This window comes from Hippoglossus hippoglossus, chromosome 17 (genome assembly GCF_009819705.1).
Source record: "Hippoglossus hippoglossus isolate fHipHip1 chromosome 17, fHipHip1.pri, whole genome shotgun sequence".
NCBI classification, from domain to species: domain Eukaryota; kingdom Metazoa; phylum Chordata; class Actinopteri; order Pleuronectiformes; family Pleuronectidae; genus Hippoglossus; species Hippoglossus hippoglossus.
Window position 1 is genome coordinate 3,069,049 of NC_047167.1, and position 21,016 is coordinate 3,090,064.

The 21,016-nt window shown below is 39.4% G+C and overlaps 1 protein-coding gene across 1 annotated transcript; it reads right to left on the bottom strand.

The window, feature by feature from the left end:
- Nucleotides 1-223: 223 nt before the first annotated feature.
- Nucleotides 224-19,758, bottom strand: LOC117777912 (polypyrimidine tract-binding protein 2-like). The gene is made up of 17 exons (XM_034613012.1): nucleotides 19,607-19,758; nucleotides 15,737-15,758; nucleotides 15,362-15,413; nucleotides 14,530-14,693; nucleotides 14,004-14,075; nucleotides 13,845-13,916; nucleotides 13,566-13,724; nucleotides 13,023-13,133; nucleotides 12,462-12,630; nucleotides 10,262-10,339; nucleotides 9,418-9,530; nucleotides 6,225-6,258; nucleotides 4,060-4,152; nucleotides 3,450-3,566; nucleotides 2,739-2,838; nucleotides 2,529-2,606; nucleotides 224-2,236 (listed from the first exon to the last, which is right to left on the bottom strand). The coding sequence occupies exons 1-17, from the start codon at nucleotides 19,612-19,614 to the stop codon at nucleotides 2,107-2,109; spliced, it is 1,572 nt and encodes a 523-aa protein (XP_034468903.1). The 5' UTR covers nucleotides 19,615-19,758; the 3' UTR covers nucleotides 224-2,106.
- Nucleotides 19,759-21,016: the final 1,258 nt, after the last annotated feature.

Here is a 21,016-nt window from a genome sequence, read left to right on the forward strand (position 1 = left end):
TCTCTGGAGCCACAGCTGCCACATAATGCACCAACTTTACTCACAATGACTGAACAGGACTTGTATAATTAGTGCTGAACACACTTCATAACTTAACAGAGTGTAGTCGAGTCCCCATGTGTGGACACACTGCTCGTTCTCATGTCTCAGCAGAAGCGTAGAAAGAACAGAACAGCTGGGAGGAAGGAGTGAAGAGAAAGAAGTGAGAGCAGAGAGACAGAACTGAACAGAGTGAGAGAAGTTTATTGACAGGTTGACAGTGAGACAGATGAGAGCAGAGGTCTGAAGCTACTATAAACAACACAAACACACAGTTTTACTTTGCCTCCTTGGTAGAAAAGACGTTTTTAATTTGTGCTGATCTGAAATCTAATGACAAAAAAACGAACATAATAAAAACTGAAGTGAAGAAATGAAAACAACCCCCTTCAAGAAATAAATGAAATCAATCCAAAAATAAACTCTGCAGCTGCAAGAAAGAACCACAGAGAAGTACAAAATTAGAAACACTAGAGTAGACCTCAGGTTTCTGTGCATCTCTGCATGATAAATAAGCTCATGGTGTCTGACTGGGAAGAGGAGGTTCTATTTATAAAATAAAATATTCTGCTTCTACAGGTTTACAACCAAGGTTAAACAAACATTGTCGGTAAAATTCATTGTTTGAAGACACAAAAGAATCAACAGTAAAATTAGACCACAGACTAAAGGCGCATGTACTTTGGTCGTAACAGGTCTCCTTCCAAAAGCAGAGACCAAGACCAAAACCTCATATTTAAACCTTGTCTAAACAGAAAGCATGAACACGCATCCTCTGGGTATGTGTGTGTGTGTGTGTGTGAGAGGGAGAGAGAGAGTGCACTCACAGCTATGGTTTTAAAAAGAGAGGGATAGGATTTATAACATTTTAGCTCCACCTTTGAATCATTATTGTCAGTGTCAAAGTTATTTTGTAAGGAAAATTTGGGGAACAACCAATTGTCCTCAAAGCATCAAACTTTCCAGGATGCGTCTAAACATCCAAATAGAACAGCTACTATAAGGCATCATATATAAATGGCCTCAGAGTGATTGTTTAGTCACAATATCCTTAATCAAATTGGAAATTGCACCAAATACAGTGTTTGTAGTTTATTCTACCTGATTTGAGGATTTATAGGTACTAGCGTCCTCAAATTTCAGTTGCGTCTGAAAATCATTTGAAGTGATTGTGTGGTGCAGAAAGCAGTTTTATTGTAGGTTCCCAAAATCCCTTCAAACTACAGCAGGTGGTGATGTAAATAGCTCTTTGCAGATGAGAGGAGAGGACAGTGTGAATCCCACTTCGGTGGAAACACCACCTTCTCCTTTAAACTTGTAACTTGGGGGAAATGTCCGAGGTCTAGGTTTGGAGGAATGAATCAGCATAATGAGGATGTGTGTCAGAAACCCTGCTGTCAAAACCACACCTTTAAATGAAACAAAGGGGAAGAGGAGTTAAATAATTAATGACTACATTAATTATACAAGAGGTTTGTGTTGGAGCAAAATTGGTGTTAGCCTGGGAAGAGAAAAGGTTCAGATCGTAAAACAATGTACAGAAAATAATCATTAATGGCAGAACTCAAAGCTTGTTCAAGAAGACAGCATCTGCTGCCATGTTGACCGGTGAAAGAGAGTCCAGGTCTTTTTCATTTCACACCAATACTCACTGCTGGGTGTGGTCTGAAGTACCACACCCAGCAGTGATGTCACGACGTAAGGACACACCCAAAAGTACACATCTACATCACAGCAGCGAGGTGAAAAGTTAAACCTCTGGAGATAAAGATCCTCAGAAGCTGCTCTTAAAGATGCTGTGAAGGAAAAAGCAGGGATTTGGACATTTTACAAATTGCCTATGGGCCAGGGGTAAATGCTGCTTCCATTGGTCAAGAGTTTACTCTTTGGAATTTGGATTTTCTGAATATTTTAACTGAAACTGAAAGTTTGATTTCACATGATGTGTAATATTATAACACTTGTTTTAAGGTTTAGGTACAGTGCAGAAGAAACGGAACACATGGATAAGTGGAAAACAGTGGGGACTTCCTCACTCGTCATGGATCTTGAAGTTGGGTGTGAAAGTTAGATGGTGGACTTTGAAAAGGAAACTTTTAGATGGTGATTCCCTCCCATGTCATAGTTGTGAAGATCCATCAGTGCTTGGATCGCCTCCTCAACTGACGACATCTGGATCAAGGCCATCTTACGGTCCCTGGTGAAGAAAGAGCAAAGACAAACAGCTGAGTTTTGTGTAAAATAAGGTTTAGATGTTTAATCTGTGAGCATGGCTTTGTTTAGTTTCTACGAAGGTCATTCCAGAGCATAACAAGGCAATTATCTTATACGTACAATGCACAGGAGAATAGGAGGGATAATAATAATGTGGTTCAAGAGAACATCTCTTTTACATTCTTAAAAGTGTAATAAAAATATATTTTAGTATATAAATTAAACATGTTTTTTGTGTCTTAACCAGCTTTACATGAAACTGAACTGGTCCTTACTGGAAGAACTTGAAGGCCTTGACAGTTCCTCCACTGTTAGAGAACAGAAGACGAAGATCATCCTCTCCAACACCATCCCTGAGCATTCAAAACACAAACTGCTTATAGTATTGGAAGCGAAGCAGCATGAAATCAAATGGACTGGTACAGTATTTGGCTGAGTGTGAGAAAAAGGAAGTAATTTGATGAATATGTGTACTGTTAAAATACCGGACGTTGGAGAGATGAAGTGTTGCAGAGGGAGGAAAGATATTCTGGAAGTTCTTGGATCCTGGCTTCTTAAAGCGGTGGAGTGGAGAGCCAGAGAAATCTGTAAAAGGAAAAAAAAACTGTTATAGTTATTGATGGTATATCATTAATATTCTGTTACTGTTATTTAAACTCAGGCCTTAGAACTGTATATTATTGCTGCTTTAACCCAAACAAGATGGAACAAACTTTGGGTGAGCAAAAAACTATCTCTCCTTAATTATCTGTCTCTGTGTGAGCGAGTGGGGGCGGGGCCGGCCTGTGACATGCATGTGAGTGTAAACTGTAAACGATGGGGTCACCAACAGTAAAAGGAAAACATTAAAAGGTCAATCTCGCCATTTTATGACTTGATATCAGTTAATTCTAATGAAGATAAAAGGGAGGGAGGGGGCGAGAGAGAGCGGGAGGCTACATAAAGTGAAATGTTTCATTTCTCCTCTAAGAGGCTTCTGCAATTCAGGGTCTCTGTAATCTTTTGTCACAATAACTTGTGTTTTAGTCCATAACTCTGTTATGTCGCTGTGTTACTTTGAAACAACTCCACAGGTTCACACCCCCACCTACTGTTTGATCTTCTTCTATGGGTTTACTGGCGGTCCCTATTAAAACCTCTAACTTTTCTCTGCTTTACTTTATTAAAATAAAATGTGGCAACAGCAGTACTCTCACCTTTAGTTAGTAGTTGATCATCCAGTCCTTCTCTGGGTAAAGCCACAGTTTGATGTTTTGACAGTGTCACTCTCATCACTTTACCAAACACCTTCTGACCATTCAAATGGCTCATAGCTACAGGTGAGAGAAATAGATAAACACGAGAATGTAAGAAGTCTAAAAGCCAGACAGTATTTGCTGATACAGTGGCCCAGGTTGATTTGTCATATCTCATCCATTTTATATTGTATATATATCCACCATCGATGGCCTACAGCCATCATGAGGTTGAGCCCAGCATTGTAGGCGATTGTAATTAGTTACCCTCAAACAGAAGCACCTTTGTTATTGTAACTGGAAACAACACTCAGCAGCAGTAACGATGAAGTTAGGAAGCTGCAGGTGAACATTTTCTACATTGCATTGCTAATGTCATCATCTAACATGATGTCTCACTGTCTACATAAGCCAATATGGTTAAACTGAGCAGACATCTTTAACATACATATATCTATATAACTGGGACCTGCAAGTGACGTCGTCTGGACTTGAACAACCACTTCTGATTTGGGGAAAAGAACAATTCAATCCCAGTAAGGGATATGCATCATTCTCATTCAAAACTCACCCAGCTGAGCCTGGTTGCCATCAGACAGCTGGATCAGAGCACTGTCCTTTTTGTTGTAGAGGATCTTCACCCTCTGCACGTCGCCATAGACACCTGAAGGTAGAGAGAGCGCGAGAGAGAGAGGCAGACCGAGAGAGGGAGAGAGCGAGCAAGAGAGAGCAGGGTAGAGCAGAAGGCAAGGAAGAGGACAGAACAGACAGAGCAGGAGAGATGAAGCCGACGAAGATAAAAAAAAGGAGAGGTGTGAAGGATGGAAGGAAAAAAGTTAGTGCCAGAAAGACAAATGAAAAGAAAAGATGGACTCTTCCGATTTGACTTCCACTAGAAACTCATTCAACTCTTCTGTGTAACCAAGTTGTCAGATTGGTGAGAAAAGACAAGACACCTCAGCTTTACCACTGACACACGCCTGAAGCTGTTTGATGAGGATATCCAGTCTGATTAGATGATTCAAAGTGTGAAACTACATGGACGGTGTAGGAGAAGGGTCATCTTTCACTAAACCTTCTCAGAGGAATGTACTAACCTCAGACAAAACATACTGCATGAGGAAACATGCACAGTAAATCAAAAAACATAAAAATCATTTTCTTTTAAGGCCTTCCTACTTCCACGTAAATATGTAAATATTGCAGAAATGCCCACATTTGATATTTCATTGATTGTTGAGCAATGAGAGATAGAATGTTCAATTAGAGTTTTTTTTGCATCAGTTGAGTGAATCTGGCATTTTACAAACTGGGTAACAGTTTTAATTTTGAAACCACTATCAGAACCAACCCCTTCTTCTTCTTCCTCCTCCTCCTCATTTATTTAACATAATAAATCCTAATATCTTTCTGCCCTTGAATTAATTCTGTTGCTGTGCTTATGATGTGGCTGTGGTTGTTTAATATAAAAATATATGACAGCAGCTGTTATTGAGAGGCAGCTGTGAAGGTGCAGACTTGGCACGTCTCTAACCTCAGTATCTGTTAAAATGACATCAGTCTAATGCTACATCCATACTAGTAAGTTTTTGTTTGAAATTGCATCAACTCTGCTACAGATACACCCGCCATCCACACAAATCTGGAGCTTAAGGGACAATAAAACCTTTGGAAACGCTGATGGCCCAGTTTTGGTTTGAAAACTCGGGGGCTGCGTTTTAGTCTGGACGGGCAGAAACAGAGACTTTGGAAACGATGACACTCACAACCGCTTGCTGTTTGGGTCTTTTCGGTCACGAGGTAGCCTTCGCTGATTCGTCAGGCTCCTATCACATGACGCGGAGGAAAACAACCGGCTCAGCCTCGGCTACCAGTGTAGAATGCAACATGGATAATCAATTCTAAGCGTTGTTTAACCTGTTGTCTTTGCTAACAGCTGTTGTGCATTTAAAGTCTGTACTTTACAATGATACAGCTGCTAACACGTGTAGGAAAGAAGACATTATTCCAAGCATTCTGCCATAATTACTGTGTACACTGGCACGTGCATGCTTTTCTGATACACCGGCAGGCACATGCCCAGTGTATGTGAGTGGTCACGTGATGTGAGTTTTCAGACGAGTTAGTATAGATGGGGAGTCGGGGACTAAAAGTGATAAAGAGCCAAAAGGCTTTTGTGGACAGGGATCGTTTTAGTTTGAAAAGGCTGTTTTCAAACTAAAACGTAGTAGCATGGATGTAGCCTGACTCTAGATGTGGAGTTTTCACAGCAAATTCTCAGATTCTTTAAGACAAGGGAACTGAAGAAAGATGTCCAGAGCTATGACAAGCTTTTAATGATGCAGCTTGGGCAAATTTACAACATGCCCAAAGTAGAGGCTCCAATCCAATCTCAAGAAATACAGTATTTGATGGAATATTGATTGAAAGCCCAACATAGTAACTGTGAATCTGATTTAACTTTTATGGGATTTAACAACACAAATGATTTTGGTGTATTTGTTTTCATCAGTTAAGTATAAAGCTGAGCAAACACATTATCTCTTAGACTTGCTGATTTAAAATGTAGAGTAGACAGAAGTAGATTTAACTCTGTAATGTACAATATGATCAAGGGAGGCTTGGAGACAGAGAGATACAGAGGAATAAGCGTGTCCACGACATCACTGAAGAAAGTGAACAAAATTGGATTAACAGAGAGAGATATACAGATAGAATAGTAGAGGTTGAACATACCGAAGAGGGTAAAGAGACTTTGAGGCGTGACCATCTTTAGAGAGAGAGACCGCAGAGCAGAGGACAGGAAGAGGAGGAGCAGAGGAGGAGGAAGAAGGAGAGACGAAGGTAGAGATCAGACCGCCCAGCGTTGGACAAGGGGGGAGGTGGTGGTTTCCGAGATGATGAGGAGTGGAGCAAAGATGGAGAATATCGGGGGGATTTGAGGAGTGGGTCATAACAGCAAAGCCAAAGTCAGGTTAGACCAGAATAAGAACAGTGAAGAGGGAGGAGAGGAAGTGGAGATGAAAGAAATTTCAGTAAATTGTGGTAAATATACATTGGGGGTGTACAGTATTTAAAGATGTATGGATGGTAAAATGGAGAGAAAATGAATAAAGGGAGGAGTAAAGGAAGGGGGTCGGGTGGGGGAGGGAGAGAGGAGGAAAGGAGGACAAAACCAAAGCAGAGGTCAGTAAACAGCATCAGTGGGACATCAACGGAGTTTGAATGATTGCTGGATTGTTTCCACACACACGCGCACAGATACACACACCTTCCAGTTTTGTTAACACACATGCACAGACGCGCGCACACACACACACAAACACAATCACACTCCCTGCTGGATGCATTTATCAGTGAGGAAAATAAAAGGATGAGAGGAATGTAGAAAATAATACATTAAAGAATGGATGGATGAAGACTTCAGGAATCTGGAGTTACCGCCGCGCGGATGCACGTCTCACACCAGCCGGTCAAGCTGCAGGACACATGGCCACAATCTCTCCTTCTGTTCCCGAGTTATTGTGTTAAATAATGACCAGGAACGTGTTTTTGCAGATAATTATGATGCCACAGTTGCACTGCTGTTGACCGTATGGATATAAAATGTAATTTGTCACTGTGTCCTATGCGATATTTGTCTTTGAAATCACTTCATCGAAAGGCATTTTGTAAGGTCACAGTGACTTTGACGTGTGATTCCCCAAATCCTAAATTCATCCTTATGGACGGCTGAGAATCTGAGCCAGATTTATGAAAATTCCCTCCATTACTCCTGATATATTGCATAACAAGAATGTGAAGTCATAGTCACCATGACCACTGACCACCTAAATTGACAGTTGCTGGCACGTAGGTCTAATAAATAAGTGAAAGAAAGACTGAGTTGCAAGAGATATTGAAGCAGAAGAGGGCAGAAAGAGAACTAGATCACATATATCTGGAGGTAACTGTTGGCAGGATGTGTCAATGGACACAAACAAAACAACTGCAGTGATTGCTTTAATGGAACATCAAATTCTTAAAAACATCCCCAATGACAAAAATCTTAACGATGGATTAATGCTTAATTTGAGCAAATTTTATTTTCCTTAGCAGGATGTCAAACATCCCACGAGACCTGTGTCATTGTGGCATAAAGCAATCATCTTGGAACGGAACATTCATAATCAGAAAATCTTGCTGACATATGACTTTCAGTTTGTGACATGTTAATCATAAAAAATCATAAACATCCGGACTTCCAAGATTCTTGTCATAAGTGCCACGGCAAAAAAGCTACAAAGGAAATGTGTTCCATTTCCACCTAGAGAGGTTTAGGCAAAAGGGTCTGCAAAACATGAAATATGAAGCATGTCTATGACCACTGCCACATCACAGATGGACTGAACCATTTTGTCATGTCCAGTTTAGTTGCGGCTGTGCTCTAAATAAACTGAAACCACAAACTATAATGATCATCAGTACCAGATATTTCATAGAAAAGTTTCACTTGGGTCTTGGTCTTTATCAACACCGTCAAACTGGAATAAGAGAGATTAGTCTGTGTTTGGGGTTTCTAATGCTATGTGACCTAGAATAGGGTTCTGTATGAAAATGATTAAAATGTGCCACAGATGGAGGTCTGTCGATCTAAGGTCACAGCTGAGAGGAAGAAAAAGTTAATGAAAACCAACCGTTTGAGAGGAGTGGGTGATCTGGCCAAAAGATCACAATCTTTTTGAATAGAATCATGATTCACAACCTGAATCACAACTCTCCCCACATATTTAGTTGAAGTCATATGATCACATGATGAGTTGTGCATATGGTAACCTGGACACAAGCCAATCACTTCAACTCAAAAGGCCCAACTTACAAATGTCTGTATCCTGCTATCGCAGTGATTTTACTCTGAAAGTCCACACTGGAATTTGTATGCATGTTTCTGCCGCTTTAACGTTTTGTTAACGTTTCTTTTAAGCCTAGGCTGCAGAACAAGGAGAACTGTCGCTAGCTGCAGTTCGCAGGCAAGCTGTTTAACAGCTAAAATAGGCTTTTTAGTGGCAAGTAATCTTTTAAAACTGAATATAGTACATTTTAATGACTCAATCTGTAAAATGAATCTGAAAAGTAGATTTTTTTTATTAAGATAGTCTTTGATTGAAAAATCTGATTGTCCACGTCTACTGTCGGATTTAACTCTCACCAAACTCAACCAATACCTAGCCACTGGATTGTATTGAGCGGTTTATAGAAGACTGCTGCCATCATGCTGATGGATCTTTAGAGAGATATATGTATGATGTTCCCACGACAGTCAGGATAAACCTGCTGCAACAAGACTCTAGCAGAAGGGGGAATAGGTTTGAAACCAGCCAATACAATATGAAGCCCCTTTTCTCAGAGGTGTGAGAGGGACAAAGACAGACAGAGAGAAGTGCTCGGATAGAAGGATGGAACATACAGAAACAGGTACAGTACGTTTAGAGATAAAGATGACAGAGTAGGTTACAGTTCAATTAGAGAATAAACAGAAAACTAAAAAGAGAAACCGAATCCAACATAAAATCACAAAGTTATATGTAAAAGTTGGCCACTGGGCAAATGTTCTGAAATATTTTGTTGATTTCTGAAGTGAAAAGAAGTAAATAATATACTCCAATAATGAACAGATACTTAAAACTACCATTTATCCACATTTTAATGTGTACAAAAAAATTGAACATTAATTGTGCACGTCTGGGCTCCCTATTAAAGCTGTACTTGGTAACCACTTTTTATACTTTTTATGATTTCAGTGTTATTCCATATCCACAGTCACAGTGTGGCTTTAATCCATTTTAAACTTGGTCACACTATAACTATTAGTTTTCAGCTGTAATGAGTACCTCAAAGAAGAGCTTTCGAATGCTCATTCACATTCAAATTATATTTATGGTTAGTTTACCTCGTCATTTAAGTTGGAGGCCAACAGGACTCCTGACACTCCGGACCCAGAGAGAGCAACGCGACCTGCAGCTGCTGCTGCCGCTGCTGCAGCACTCAGAGGACTGATGGCTCCTTTTAGGAAAACACAAGATCAGAGAGATGAGAGATTAACTGCAATAGTGCAAAAACCACCACAGCTTCATGAAAAGATACATTAATATCTACAGGTAAACTGGCAAAGTTGCAATTGGTAGCAGTAGAGAATTCTAGGGGGAAGGAATGGTCAGTATAGCTGCCTCAGTAATTTCAGTAGTGTGCATTATGTGCATGTATTGTAGAAGACATTCAGTCTAAGCTGAGCATGAAATTTGCAAACTCTGTTCTCCTTCCCGTCTACCACAACTATGTGGATAATGCACTCTCCCACTACAATTCAAACCTGAATCTCATTTAACCATCTCATTTGAACAGTATTCACTTCAAGTAAAATCCACTGATAATTATAATTCTGCGCAGTATGCAAGTGCCAAAGGAGGAGGAGTAAGTGTAATGTTAAAGATTTTAAAGATTCTTTCAACTTTGTCATTTTTATTCAAAATATCTTAATATAATTCATTAAAGCAAACAACTTCCATTGGACAAGTAAGAAAAGTATAAAATATAAGAATGAATGACATTTAAATGTCATGGAATGACTAATTACAGTCCAGTATTTGCCTGATACTTTGATAAAGCTGTAATATCAACCAACCACTATGGCCCTGGTACAATTAGACAACCACCAGGACATGAAAGACTGCAGCAGGACAGAAAACAGCAGAGGAAGTAAAAAACTGAATTTTCAAAAAAGAAAAGATTGGTACCTCCACCCTGTGAGAGGGAGAGAGAAGATGAGTAACCTCCTCCACTCGAGTAGGAAGCTAGGGCTCCAGATGGGGTACCTACAAGACAATAAAAAGTTAAATCACAACATACTCATCTAACCTTCTACTAAAAGATACCAGTCATCACAAGAAACCAAACTGACCTGAGTAAGTAGAATAACAGCAGTATTATATGAGTATTAAAACATGATGAGTAATTATTGTTATTGTCAGATCTAACCAACAGTGCACATGCAGTGGCTTTACAAAGTGGTCAGAGCCCACAAAAACAATTAGACATTTGCACTCCAATGAATAAAATTACCATTCACTTACCATTCACTCAATAACCAATAATAAAAAAGTTAACAACCTGTCCTTAGAAATGTTCATTTTATACAAAAATAAAAGCCCAAATCTCTCATTAACAAAAAGCATTATGAACCTTTGCTGTGACGTCATTTGCATCCTCTTTGCTTAATTAATTTTAAAGCCCTATGAGACAAGTTGTGATTTTGTGAATATGGGCTATAGAAATAAAATTTGATTGATTGAATTTGATTGATTGAATTATCACTGAGATGGGTCTACAATTGTACTGTACACAACCTGTTAGAGATAGTTTAGAAAAGGCACACACTTATGTATATAAGGTTTCAAAATTCACACTGCATGTCCGAACATAAACTAAGCCATGAAGTACAAGGACATTTCTAAAAGCAAAACTTTCACTGAGATGAGATGAGGTGCAACAACTTGCACAACCAGAGGACTTCACTGAAGAGAGCAGGGACAAAACTATGAAGAGAATTCAGTTATAAGTGGAAGTCTGTTGCAGTTGTTTAGAAACAAAAATAAATCCCTGCATATGAACTTCAAAGCCATCAAGCACAATATAGATTACATCTGCCCACTTTTTGGTTTCGTTTAGAATTTGCATTCGGCTATGTTTACCCCTGTATTTCAGAGAGGAAACTGTTGCATCAAAGCCATCTACACCGTCCACTTAGTTATCTCATTTAGTATCTTTTAAATTCCGATTAAAATGTTTAATGACTCCTACAACAGATGATAGCTTGTGACAGCTTGCTACAGAAACAGTTTGTCAGTAAACACAACACCACCACCAGAAGCCATGTGGAAAGTGCCCATAAAAGGAGTGGCCTATGAGCGGCCTGGCAGACATCTGCACAACGCAGTGTCTGGCTGTTGTAGGATTTTCTCTTTTGGAGCCTTTGGAATATAAACAATATGCATTACAAAGGTGACCTATATATAAGAAATGGCCGATTTCTCAATTGATGAAATCCATGATTTAAGTGCACATATCACAAAATGAATGTGACGCTGATATGTGGAAACAGGAAACCTGCCAGTTAGCTCAGAGTGCAAAATTAGCTGGTAGCATCTGGGAATCCAGTCAGCCTGTCATCCTGAATTATAATAAGATACTGAACAGCAATACACAGAAACAGAAGGAGGAACTAAAAAGTACTGACATTTATCAGACTCTATAATTCATATTTTGCTGGTAAGTTTGATGTTCAGTTTTAATGTGGTATCTGGAGATGTGCAGAGCCCCTTTCATGATATTATGAGGCTGATTAATCTAAGTGTGGAATATGGTTTAAAAAAAGGTCCTGGAAATGCCAGGAACAGTGCACCATGCCAATGTAAATCTAGGTGTTGGTTTTACTGAAAATTTGCTTTATTTCTTCATTTATAACACTAAAATTAAACATATGAACTATAATGGCACTGTGGCAATAGATTATCTAACCCACCTGCTGTGCACACCTTTAATTGTAAATGAACTCACATATGTTTTTTTTTTCTTTTTCGTGCTGCGCCACTTCTGATGAAGACTCACTGTTCAAGGGGCATTAAGTTCCAGCTACCCTCCCCGTTCACTGATTTGAGGGGAACATTTATTACAATAAACCTTTCATTCTAATGCACAAAAATAGCAAAGGTGAAAAGGTGAGTATTGGTTAGGATGGTGCTGAGTCAAACAGGAGTGTATATCCAGGGTGAACTGTCATTGGCTTCACATTTACTGTTTCATCTTAGCCTTTGAGCACAACTGGTAAAAAAAAGACTTTGAATGGGGTCACAGATGTAACTGTAAAGTATTATAGATACCCTGTGGGGAGATATGGAATTGTGGGATGAAGACAGGTCAACACATAGGTATATTTACCCAAGAGAGAATGATCCTTGTTGGTTGTCTCTCCGTCCCCAGTTGGAAGGTCAGGTCTGGTGTAATCTCGACTCTTATCATTGTTGTATTTGACATTGAGGTTGACCAGTTTACTGAAGTCTATCCGCAGAGTGCAACATGAATTGTAGATGTTCTGTCCATCCAAAGACTGTGGGAGTGAAAGAGAAAGAGGGAATCATAATGACTGGTATTTTTAGGTCAACACTGATATTAATGAATTAAATATCTGCAAAAACTGGCACAATTAGACAGAAGATGCCAATTCATTGAGATTAAATCTAAACAGTATTATAATATAATCACATGTTGTACATCAGACAGGAGGTGAATTTTATAAGCTGCTTGCACTCAGGGACATGAAGGACAATGGGGATGTTAAAAGGATATATAAAAATCATTATCGTTACTGAAGCCTGTCTTACCTCTTACATGCACACACATATGCACATTGTTAAAAGCTCAGAAGTCATAATAATGTAATGCAAACAAAAAAACAGAACAGTGATTTAACAACTTTAATTTGTATAAGTAGGATCTTACCAGTTTAGCTTGCTGTGCATTGACAGGGTCACTGAACTGAAGAAGAGCCTGAAACTGGTTGTTCTTGGTGAAGGTTATAATCTTCATTACGGTGCCAAATTTGCTGAAGATCTGCAAGAGTCACATTAATCAATCAAACCCACGCTCCAAAATAAGCAACATAAGACAATAAACAGTCGGATGGTCTGCTACCATTCATTTCTATCACCCATCTCTACTTCAATCACTGTTCATTGTGTGATTTGGTCATTTTGAGACAAGACAACTTTTGTAAAGTTTACACCCTACCATGCTGCATTGCTGAGTACGGTGATGCAGCTAAAACAAATTGCAGTGAGTTGATTGACAAAATTCGACTCAGCTCAGGATCTTAAGATCAACTCATCAACTTTTCTGGAGCAGTCCTAAAAACAAATCTCATTTCCATTCTCCTTTTTCCCCTTAAAAAAAATCAGTTTTGCTTCAATTATGATTTTGTTTGTACCAAAGAAGATCAAATCAACAATCTGACTAGTACATTTATGTTAAGTGTTCAGGTTTTACCTGTTGGAGAACATCCAGTGTCACAGGATAAAACATGTTGTCAATAATAATTCGCAGGACAGGGCTGGGGGGTGGAGTAAGGTCCAGAACTCCTGGGTCAGAAGATGGAGAACTTCCATCCTGAACTGCTGTCACTGCCTGCAGTACTGCCTGGGCCCTCTGGGTGGAATGACACAAATATGGACACATGATGAGGAAAAGGCATCAAATCGGAATCAGTCTAACCATCTGGTTCGGTAGAAACATATTGTCCACATGTGTCTCTGTATGTGTGTATACCTGGTTTAGAGCAGAATCTGTTTTCAGCTCCTTATGGTTGGAGTACTGGATGAAGACAGGTGTGTTTCTGACCTAAATACAGTAAGACCAGTTAGTATCCCTTGCAATAAACTCATAAAATAAGAATAATGTGCAACATGAATTGAGGATGATTCAGACCTGTGGTGTGACAGCTGTATAGTAGTTCACCATAGTAATGGCTGCTTCCTCTGTACCCAACTCCAGAAACGCCTGGAAAAACACAGCAAAAGTTTCAATGAACGAATCAGCTCCAGGACAATGCATCACCTGCTAATCTTGTTCAAGAAAGGAGAATATTAGGAGTGGCAATCTCTAGGCACCGCACGATTCGATTCAGAGGGCTACGATTCAATGATGAAATTCTTTGATGCATCTCGATGCATGTGCATCTGTCCTGATCCTGAAGTAGCGGTGGTTATAATTATACAGCGGCAGGACATTGCTAAAACAATGAACGTGGCATGAATCTATTATGTTCCGTCTCTGCATCGATGCAGAGTCGTCCACGTTCGCATCACATCGAAAAAACAATTAATTTCCCCACCTATAGAGAATATTATTCATTTAAAAAGTCAACACTGTTGTGATTACTTCAGTGTTATTCTATCATTTTCAAATGATCTCAAATGATTGGCAGACAGTCTAGACTTTTGTTATAGTGTACCTGGTTTTTCCCCTTGAGCATCAGAATGTTGGTGACCTTTCCAAAGGGGAGGCCCAAAGCAATGACTTCAGTCTCTGACACTTCACTGGGAAGTTTCCTTATGTGGAGAACTCTGGAGGGAGGTGATTCATCTAGGCGCTGTTTCTTACTGTCACTGCCATTCGCTGAATATGGACAAACAAAGACAAAAAACAAAACACCACATGTCACTCTTGAGGGAATCTAAGGACAAGTGGATCAGTCTAAGTAAAGCAGTTCACACCTTGCATCAGAATGCTTGGATCGCACTTCCCTGCTCTATAAACATGTGATCGTTGCTGTTTGCAAAGACCAAGTGCATTGCTGCTGCTTTTAGGGACCGTTCTGTTCAGATCCTAATAGCTTGTGATGAGTGTTGGTGTTTATTGTTAAAGTGTCAAGTGAGTGCAGGCTAGCAGGAGTGAGGACACCCAGACAGGAGACACTGACACGGTACAAAGCAACCGTTGCTTCTGCTCTGATCCTGATGCAGCGGCCCGTAAACATGCACCCTAGTACACTAGCACTTATTAGTCTTAGGCTTGTTGTTATAATATTCTGGTTTTTCAGGTCCCTGGTCTGTGTTGGTATGTCATTCACCCCTCTTAATTCATTATGACATATTACTACATTACAAAGGTTAAACAACAATAATGCACTTAAGCTGTCTAACATGTCCAAAGCTAGTCCGTTTTAAGTGTTACCATGATCACACTTCCTGACTACTTCCTATTACCTAAATATATTGTGGATTATTGCTTCAAGTAATGCGGTTTGTGTTTTCCGCTCCAATCAGGGTTAAGGTGGAGCTTACCGGTCATAGAGCTGGGACTGCTACCATACATGTTGAGCTCATCTGAGCCTCTCTGCAAAGTTAAGAGAAAGAAAAACAGAAAAACAGTTATTTTTCAGCATAACAAATACACATAAAATAGCAAACAAAAGACAACATTATAAATTAAGCCAATCATTTTACTTTTAGCTTAATGATATTGTGGTTAACATCCTATAAAGTGTAAAACATCTTTTTAGTGGGTTATCTTCTATCTTTACATCTAACACTTATATGATATTAATTGTTTTGACCTGCCAGCAACTTTACATCCAGTCCATGTTTAAACAATATAATGCAGACAAAGCAAATGTATGTGTTCATGTAAAATTAGTAAAACAAAATTTGAAAACTTGCCTTCACACCAACCGCGACATCTCTGCCAATGGAAAGAATACATTGAGATGAAAAAAGGAAGAGAAGGAAAATGGTAAGAGCAAAACCTGGATGAAAATGTGTCATATTACTTCAACCCAGCTAAGGCTTAAATAAAAAAAAAACCCACAATGCAGGTGTTTAAATGCTTATTTGTTTAGATTACTGGTTCTATACGTACATAGAAGCGCATACAGCCATTTAACAGGTTTGCAGATTCAAGAATTCAGCAATTACTGGAATATTTCTTAACATTGATATGTATTTATTTAACTCATATCTGCATCATCCTGGTGTTGTCCTCAATTATGGTGTTAAAATTGGCTCTTAATAAAGACAATTGAAAAAAATAAAATTTAGGATCGCAAAGCAACCACCATAAGCCTCAACCCAAATCACCAACTTTTAAAATGATAACAGCAAACTGCAAAAAAATTTGATTTGAATCCAAAATCACAACATGTACAACCTGTCTTTTGGTTTGAGAGTCATAAGCCTATTTTCTTCTGATCAACACCCACTATGGACAAATATTCTTCTATTGGTCTGATAAACTGTCGGTCAAATCCTGCAAGGAACTCTGGGAAGAGACCACAGAACTCTGATATCATTAGCATTCTGTGGTTACTGCTGACTACCGATACTGTTCTGGAAAATAAGTTAGCATCTGCAGTACTGGCAGTTACCTTTCCCCAAACCAACTCCCCAAACCCAGAGGGGAATTTGCAGACACCCAAATGATCAACGACAGTCACACCAGCGCTGCTCCTGTTGAGCCTGAAACACCTATTTGCATTCCTGGCTTTATTCCCATAAAGCACCTACATCACCAAGGAACCTGTAACACACCCTCTGCTGACAAGTTTGGTTTGAAATGGTGCGGCAGAACCAACGCCATTGTAACCATGGCTAAAGCTGAGTTTAAAGCTGTTTTTAAAGTCTGAGTAAAGCAAGTGAAAATAAAATCACTTTTTGGCTTAAGGAAATTGTGATGTGACAATTACAAGTACTAAGGAAGATAATCAGAATATTATTTCATTGTTAAAATAATACACATCCCTTTGGCAGAGGGGGTAGAAGTGGTCGTCCTCCAACCCAAAAGTCAGCAGTTCAATCCCCAGCCTTCCCCATCTGCATGCCGAAGTGTCCTTGGGCAAGATGCTGAACCCCGAACTGCCCCTCATAGAAAAAAAAGTGCTGCTAATAGATGCACTGTATGAAAGTGTGTGAATGGGTGAATGGCAAACTGTACTGTAAAGCGCTTTGAGTGGTCATCAAGACTAGAAAAGCGCTATATAAATTCAAACAATTTACCATTTAGAAATATCTATCTGCATCCATTATATTGGTTAACAGCATAACTCACAACTGTGTCTGGATTTTGTTTCAAAATATGAATGTTCTGCTGAATCCAATTGGAATATGAACTATATGCCATTTATATTTTTGTTATTTTTACCTGTTCAACATTGACATATCTTTCTTTTAAATTTAATTTGTTCACCAAAAATGACAAGTCCTGTTTATGATTTTTATCTGTGTCATCCTCTGCATACACCAACTGTAATCATTAGTGGTCCTTGCACCAGTAAGAGGCGTGCTGTGGCTTTAGCTGCAGTTGGCCACTTTGCATTTTAAGGTATAGGTAGTCAACATAGCTCTTCACATTGGAGTTTCTAACTTGTACATGGCCAAAAGGACGATCCTTCAATGGGTCAAAGACAAAGCCAACTGGAGCCGAGTCCAAATCATGGACCATCAGGGAGGATTAAAAAAACCAGTAAGTTGAACCTTCTTATCTGGCAGAAGTCCTGAGGGGCATCTGCTTCATTTGAAGGCCCCTTTTCATTACCATGTAATTTGATTGATCCCTTACACTATCCTATTAGCCAGCTGTTATAGTTAGCGTGAGGAAGAAAGTCTGGGTCGATGCCAATGTGCAAAAGAAGTTTGATCCCTAGTAGCACACATGGTATTGAGTACATGTCCCACACCTGAAGAGACCTTAAGTAGCAGCTGTTCAACAACTAAATGTGCATGCAGAGGGATCAAGTCTGTAGTCAGCTAGAAGTAGATCTGATGGAGTATCATGATGGGGGAGCAGTGTGACAAGGGTCAGGCAGCCTGAACTGCATCAACAGCAGTCAACTAGTGGGCCCTCACAGAAATGCTATTTCCTTAATGGGGAGCAGCTTTAGTGTGCACCAATTCACATTAATTACATAGACTGTGGCAGTCCACTATTGTCTACCACAAACACACAATGATCCACATTTTTTTTAACACTTCTCATAATAACACAAACGATTTCTGTTGTTTTTTTGTAATTGCTTCTTTGTAGAGCTGTGTGCAGTGCCTTCTGCCCTGTTGTTGCATGCTCTCACTCTCTTGTCTCTCCCTAACCACATCAGTGGCCTGTCAAAACATCCCAAAAATGTTTACCATCCTCAGCAAGCAGGCAGAATTCAGCATAATATTGGTAGATACCACTTTTTCTGTGCACATTGGCACAACAGGCATACGCACAGTTCTCAGCAGGAAGGCACAGGGCACTATGTGCATCGGGTGCACATGAAATTATGCATGTATGTTCACAGGGAAATGATAACAACCAACATTACTCGCATTCAGAATTATAAATGTAACTTTATATGTATAACTTCAGGCCTTTCGCTGGTTTGCTGATATGTGCAAAGGACACTGCATCAACTGCAGACATTGCTGGCATTTGTCCTCGCCATATCTCACAGCCATTGCAAAAACTGTGCCATTGTTGATAACAGATCAACTTCAACAATAATAAAACAAAGAGACTGGTATGCCCACCATCGTAAAAACAACAAGTCACAAGATTCTGGTCTTACACAGATCCTACAGAAGAGCAGCTGGCCCTGGAGCATTTGTCCATTTACCATGATCACAAAAAAATTGAAAAACAGAGAAGCACAAAAGACTAAACATGACCCTACTATTTTGACTGGATACAATTTCACAGTTCTTTGCAATTTTAGCAACCAACAACATTAATCCCAAACACAATCAATAACACATTGTGAGAAATACACAATGCAGCATTCTCTTATCAGTTTGCTTCCCAATGCACATCATTGACATCAAACACCATATTGGAATTAACCTGCTTTAAACAACCCCCACAAACTGGAGCACGAACAATATATACAGTGACAGCTAAATGGATTGTTAAATATTTGAAACCTTTTCATCTATCTCCAGTTGTATAACCTCACATGCTGTTGCTGCTCTCTGCAGATTTCCAAACCAACGCTGTAAACAACAATCGCAGGTTGCGTGCAACATAGATTTGCTTCAGACAAAGGATCTTTACGAACTGACAGGTGCATAAAACGCGTCGGCCATAATGTGGTCTATTTATAACACATGGGGCTGGTAGATGGTCATAGCATCAATAACTGGTAAAACTGTGGCAGTGTTTCAAGCAAAGATTTAATAAATATTACTCTCACAGGCAGCAACATTCACTCACGTTAGCAATCGTTATACCGACAACAGAAGGTGATACAATGCCAACTGTGTCACACTGTTTTGCCATCTCGTACATTGACAAACTTAGAGGACACAATTCTGTGTGAAATGAGTAATGCTCCTCGGTAAATGTTAACGTCCCCGGGAGCAACACAACAATGAACCACCACGTTTATTGGTTGGGGCTCGGTATTGTTCGGTAGCTAATGTCAGTATCAAGGTTCGCGCCTGAGCTAACAGTTAGCATATGCTAAACTGAGTACGGCAAACAGCTGGTTGTGTCTCTGTCACACGCACAGATGAGTACAGTGCACATAGGGACTGTACTGGTGAAGTGAACACAGTTACCCGTCCATTGCAGCTCTTTGTCCTCTTCTGTCTGATAATATTTCAGCCCTCCTCGACGTACAGTGCGAGCAAAATGGGCGTTCTTCTTCTTCTCGCCTGGTGCCGGCTGCTGGAAAACAACAGTGACGTCAGGTGTATTACCGCCACCTACTGTCTAGGAGAGCAGATTCATGTGTCCGCTTCTTCGTACTCCTTGTTCATTCAATTAGTTCGAATTTATGATATTCCAAGAGGGATTTTTGATAATCCTAAATGCCCTAACCACCTCTGTAACCAAGTCTTTCCACTGTTAATGGCCTACATGGGATTTCCCTCCCATTGATTTGCTTCACCCACCCTGTTTTTGCCTCATTTGGTTTCATGATCCCAATTCCGCTGTCACCCATGGTTGGTTGTTGACTAGAAACTTGTGCTGACAAAACTGATACATATTCACGGGTACTAGAGTGGGCATTAACAATAAATGATCCTGTGATACACATATTTAAGGCTGCATTATTAAGGCACAGAAATGTGGAGCAAAGTGCTCCCTGTGTGTGTGTGTGTGTGTGTGCGTGTATGTGAGACAATGGACCAGAGCATCATGTTTGTGCTTTAAAAACGATCTCATAGAAGAATAGCAGTTTGACTGCTATGCATATACATTATTTATACTGCACCTACAATGACTCTAATAGTTTCACTTTAATGACTAACAATAAATGGTAAACTGCAAATCAATGAGGAAAAAACATTTATTTTAGAGATCACTCTTGACCATGAAGACTGTGTGATGAGTGTCACCCATCAGGGGAATCCTCGGAGAAATGGGTAAAGTGCTAATCTAAGTTGCTCCGGTTTTTTGTTCCAGACAATCTGAATGTCTCAGAATCCACTGCCAAAAGTTTGATGAAGAACATGAGATAAAAACATTAAAAACATGTGAAAACTGAATTACAAAAATGATCAGCTACTGTAAGGCCCGGATCATAGGTTCTTATAAATCTTACTTTTTAAAATGAATTGTGTATGCTGAAACCTCCATTTAAGCCGAGATCTGGTAATCTTTAATCAGCTAGTGTATCAAAATTATTTTGGTTCAGTAAATCAGCATTTTCCAAAGGCTCAAACTCATGAGGCATCTGAAGCCATTACTTTAAGAGTTTATAGTTAAGTGACTTATAATATAAAGCAATAGATATTCTTTATAGATTTGTGGAAGCACGTTAATGTTCCAAATTTTAATAGTTCTAGCTATGTAGAAAGAGGCAAACAACATTTTTGAGTTAAATAGTCATCATAAAGGCCTCAAAATTATTTTTTCTATAATTTAACTGTAGTTCTTTGCTTTAGCAGCACAAGCAGTCCGCTCAATGTTTTTTGTGGTTTACATCTGTTGAAATGTTAAGTCCTGAATATTAATAACATTGG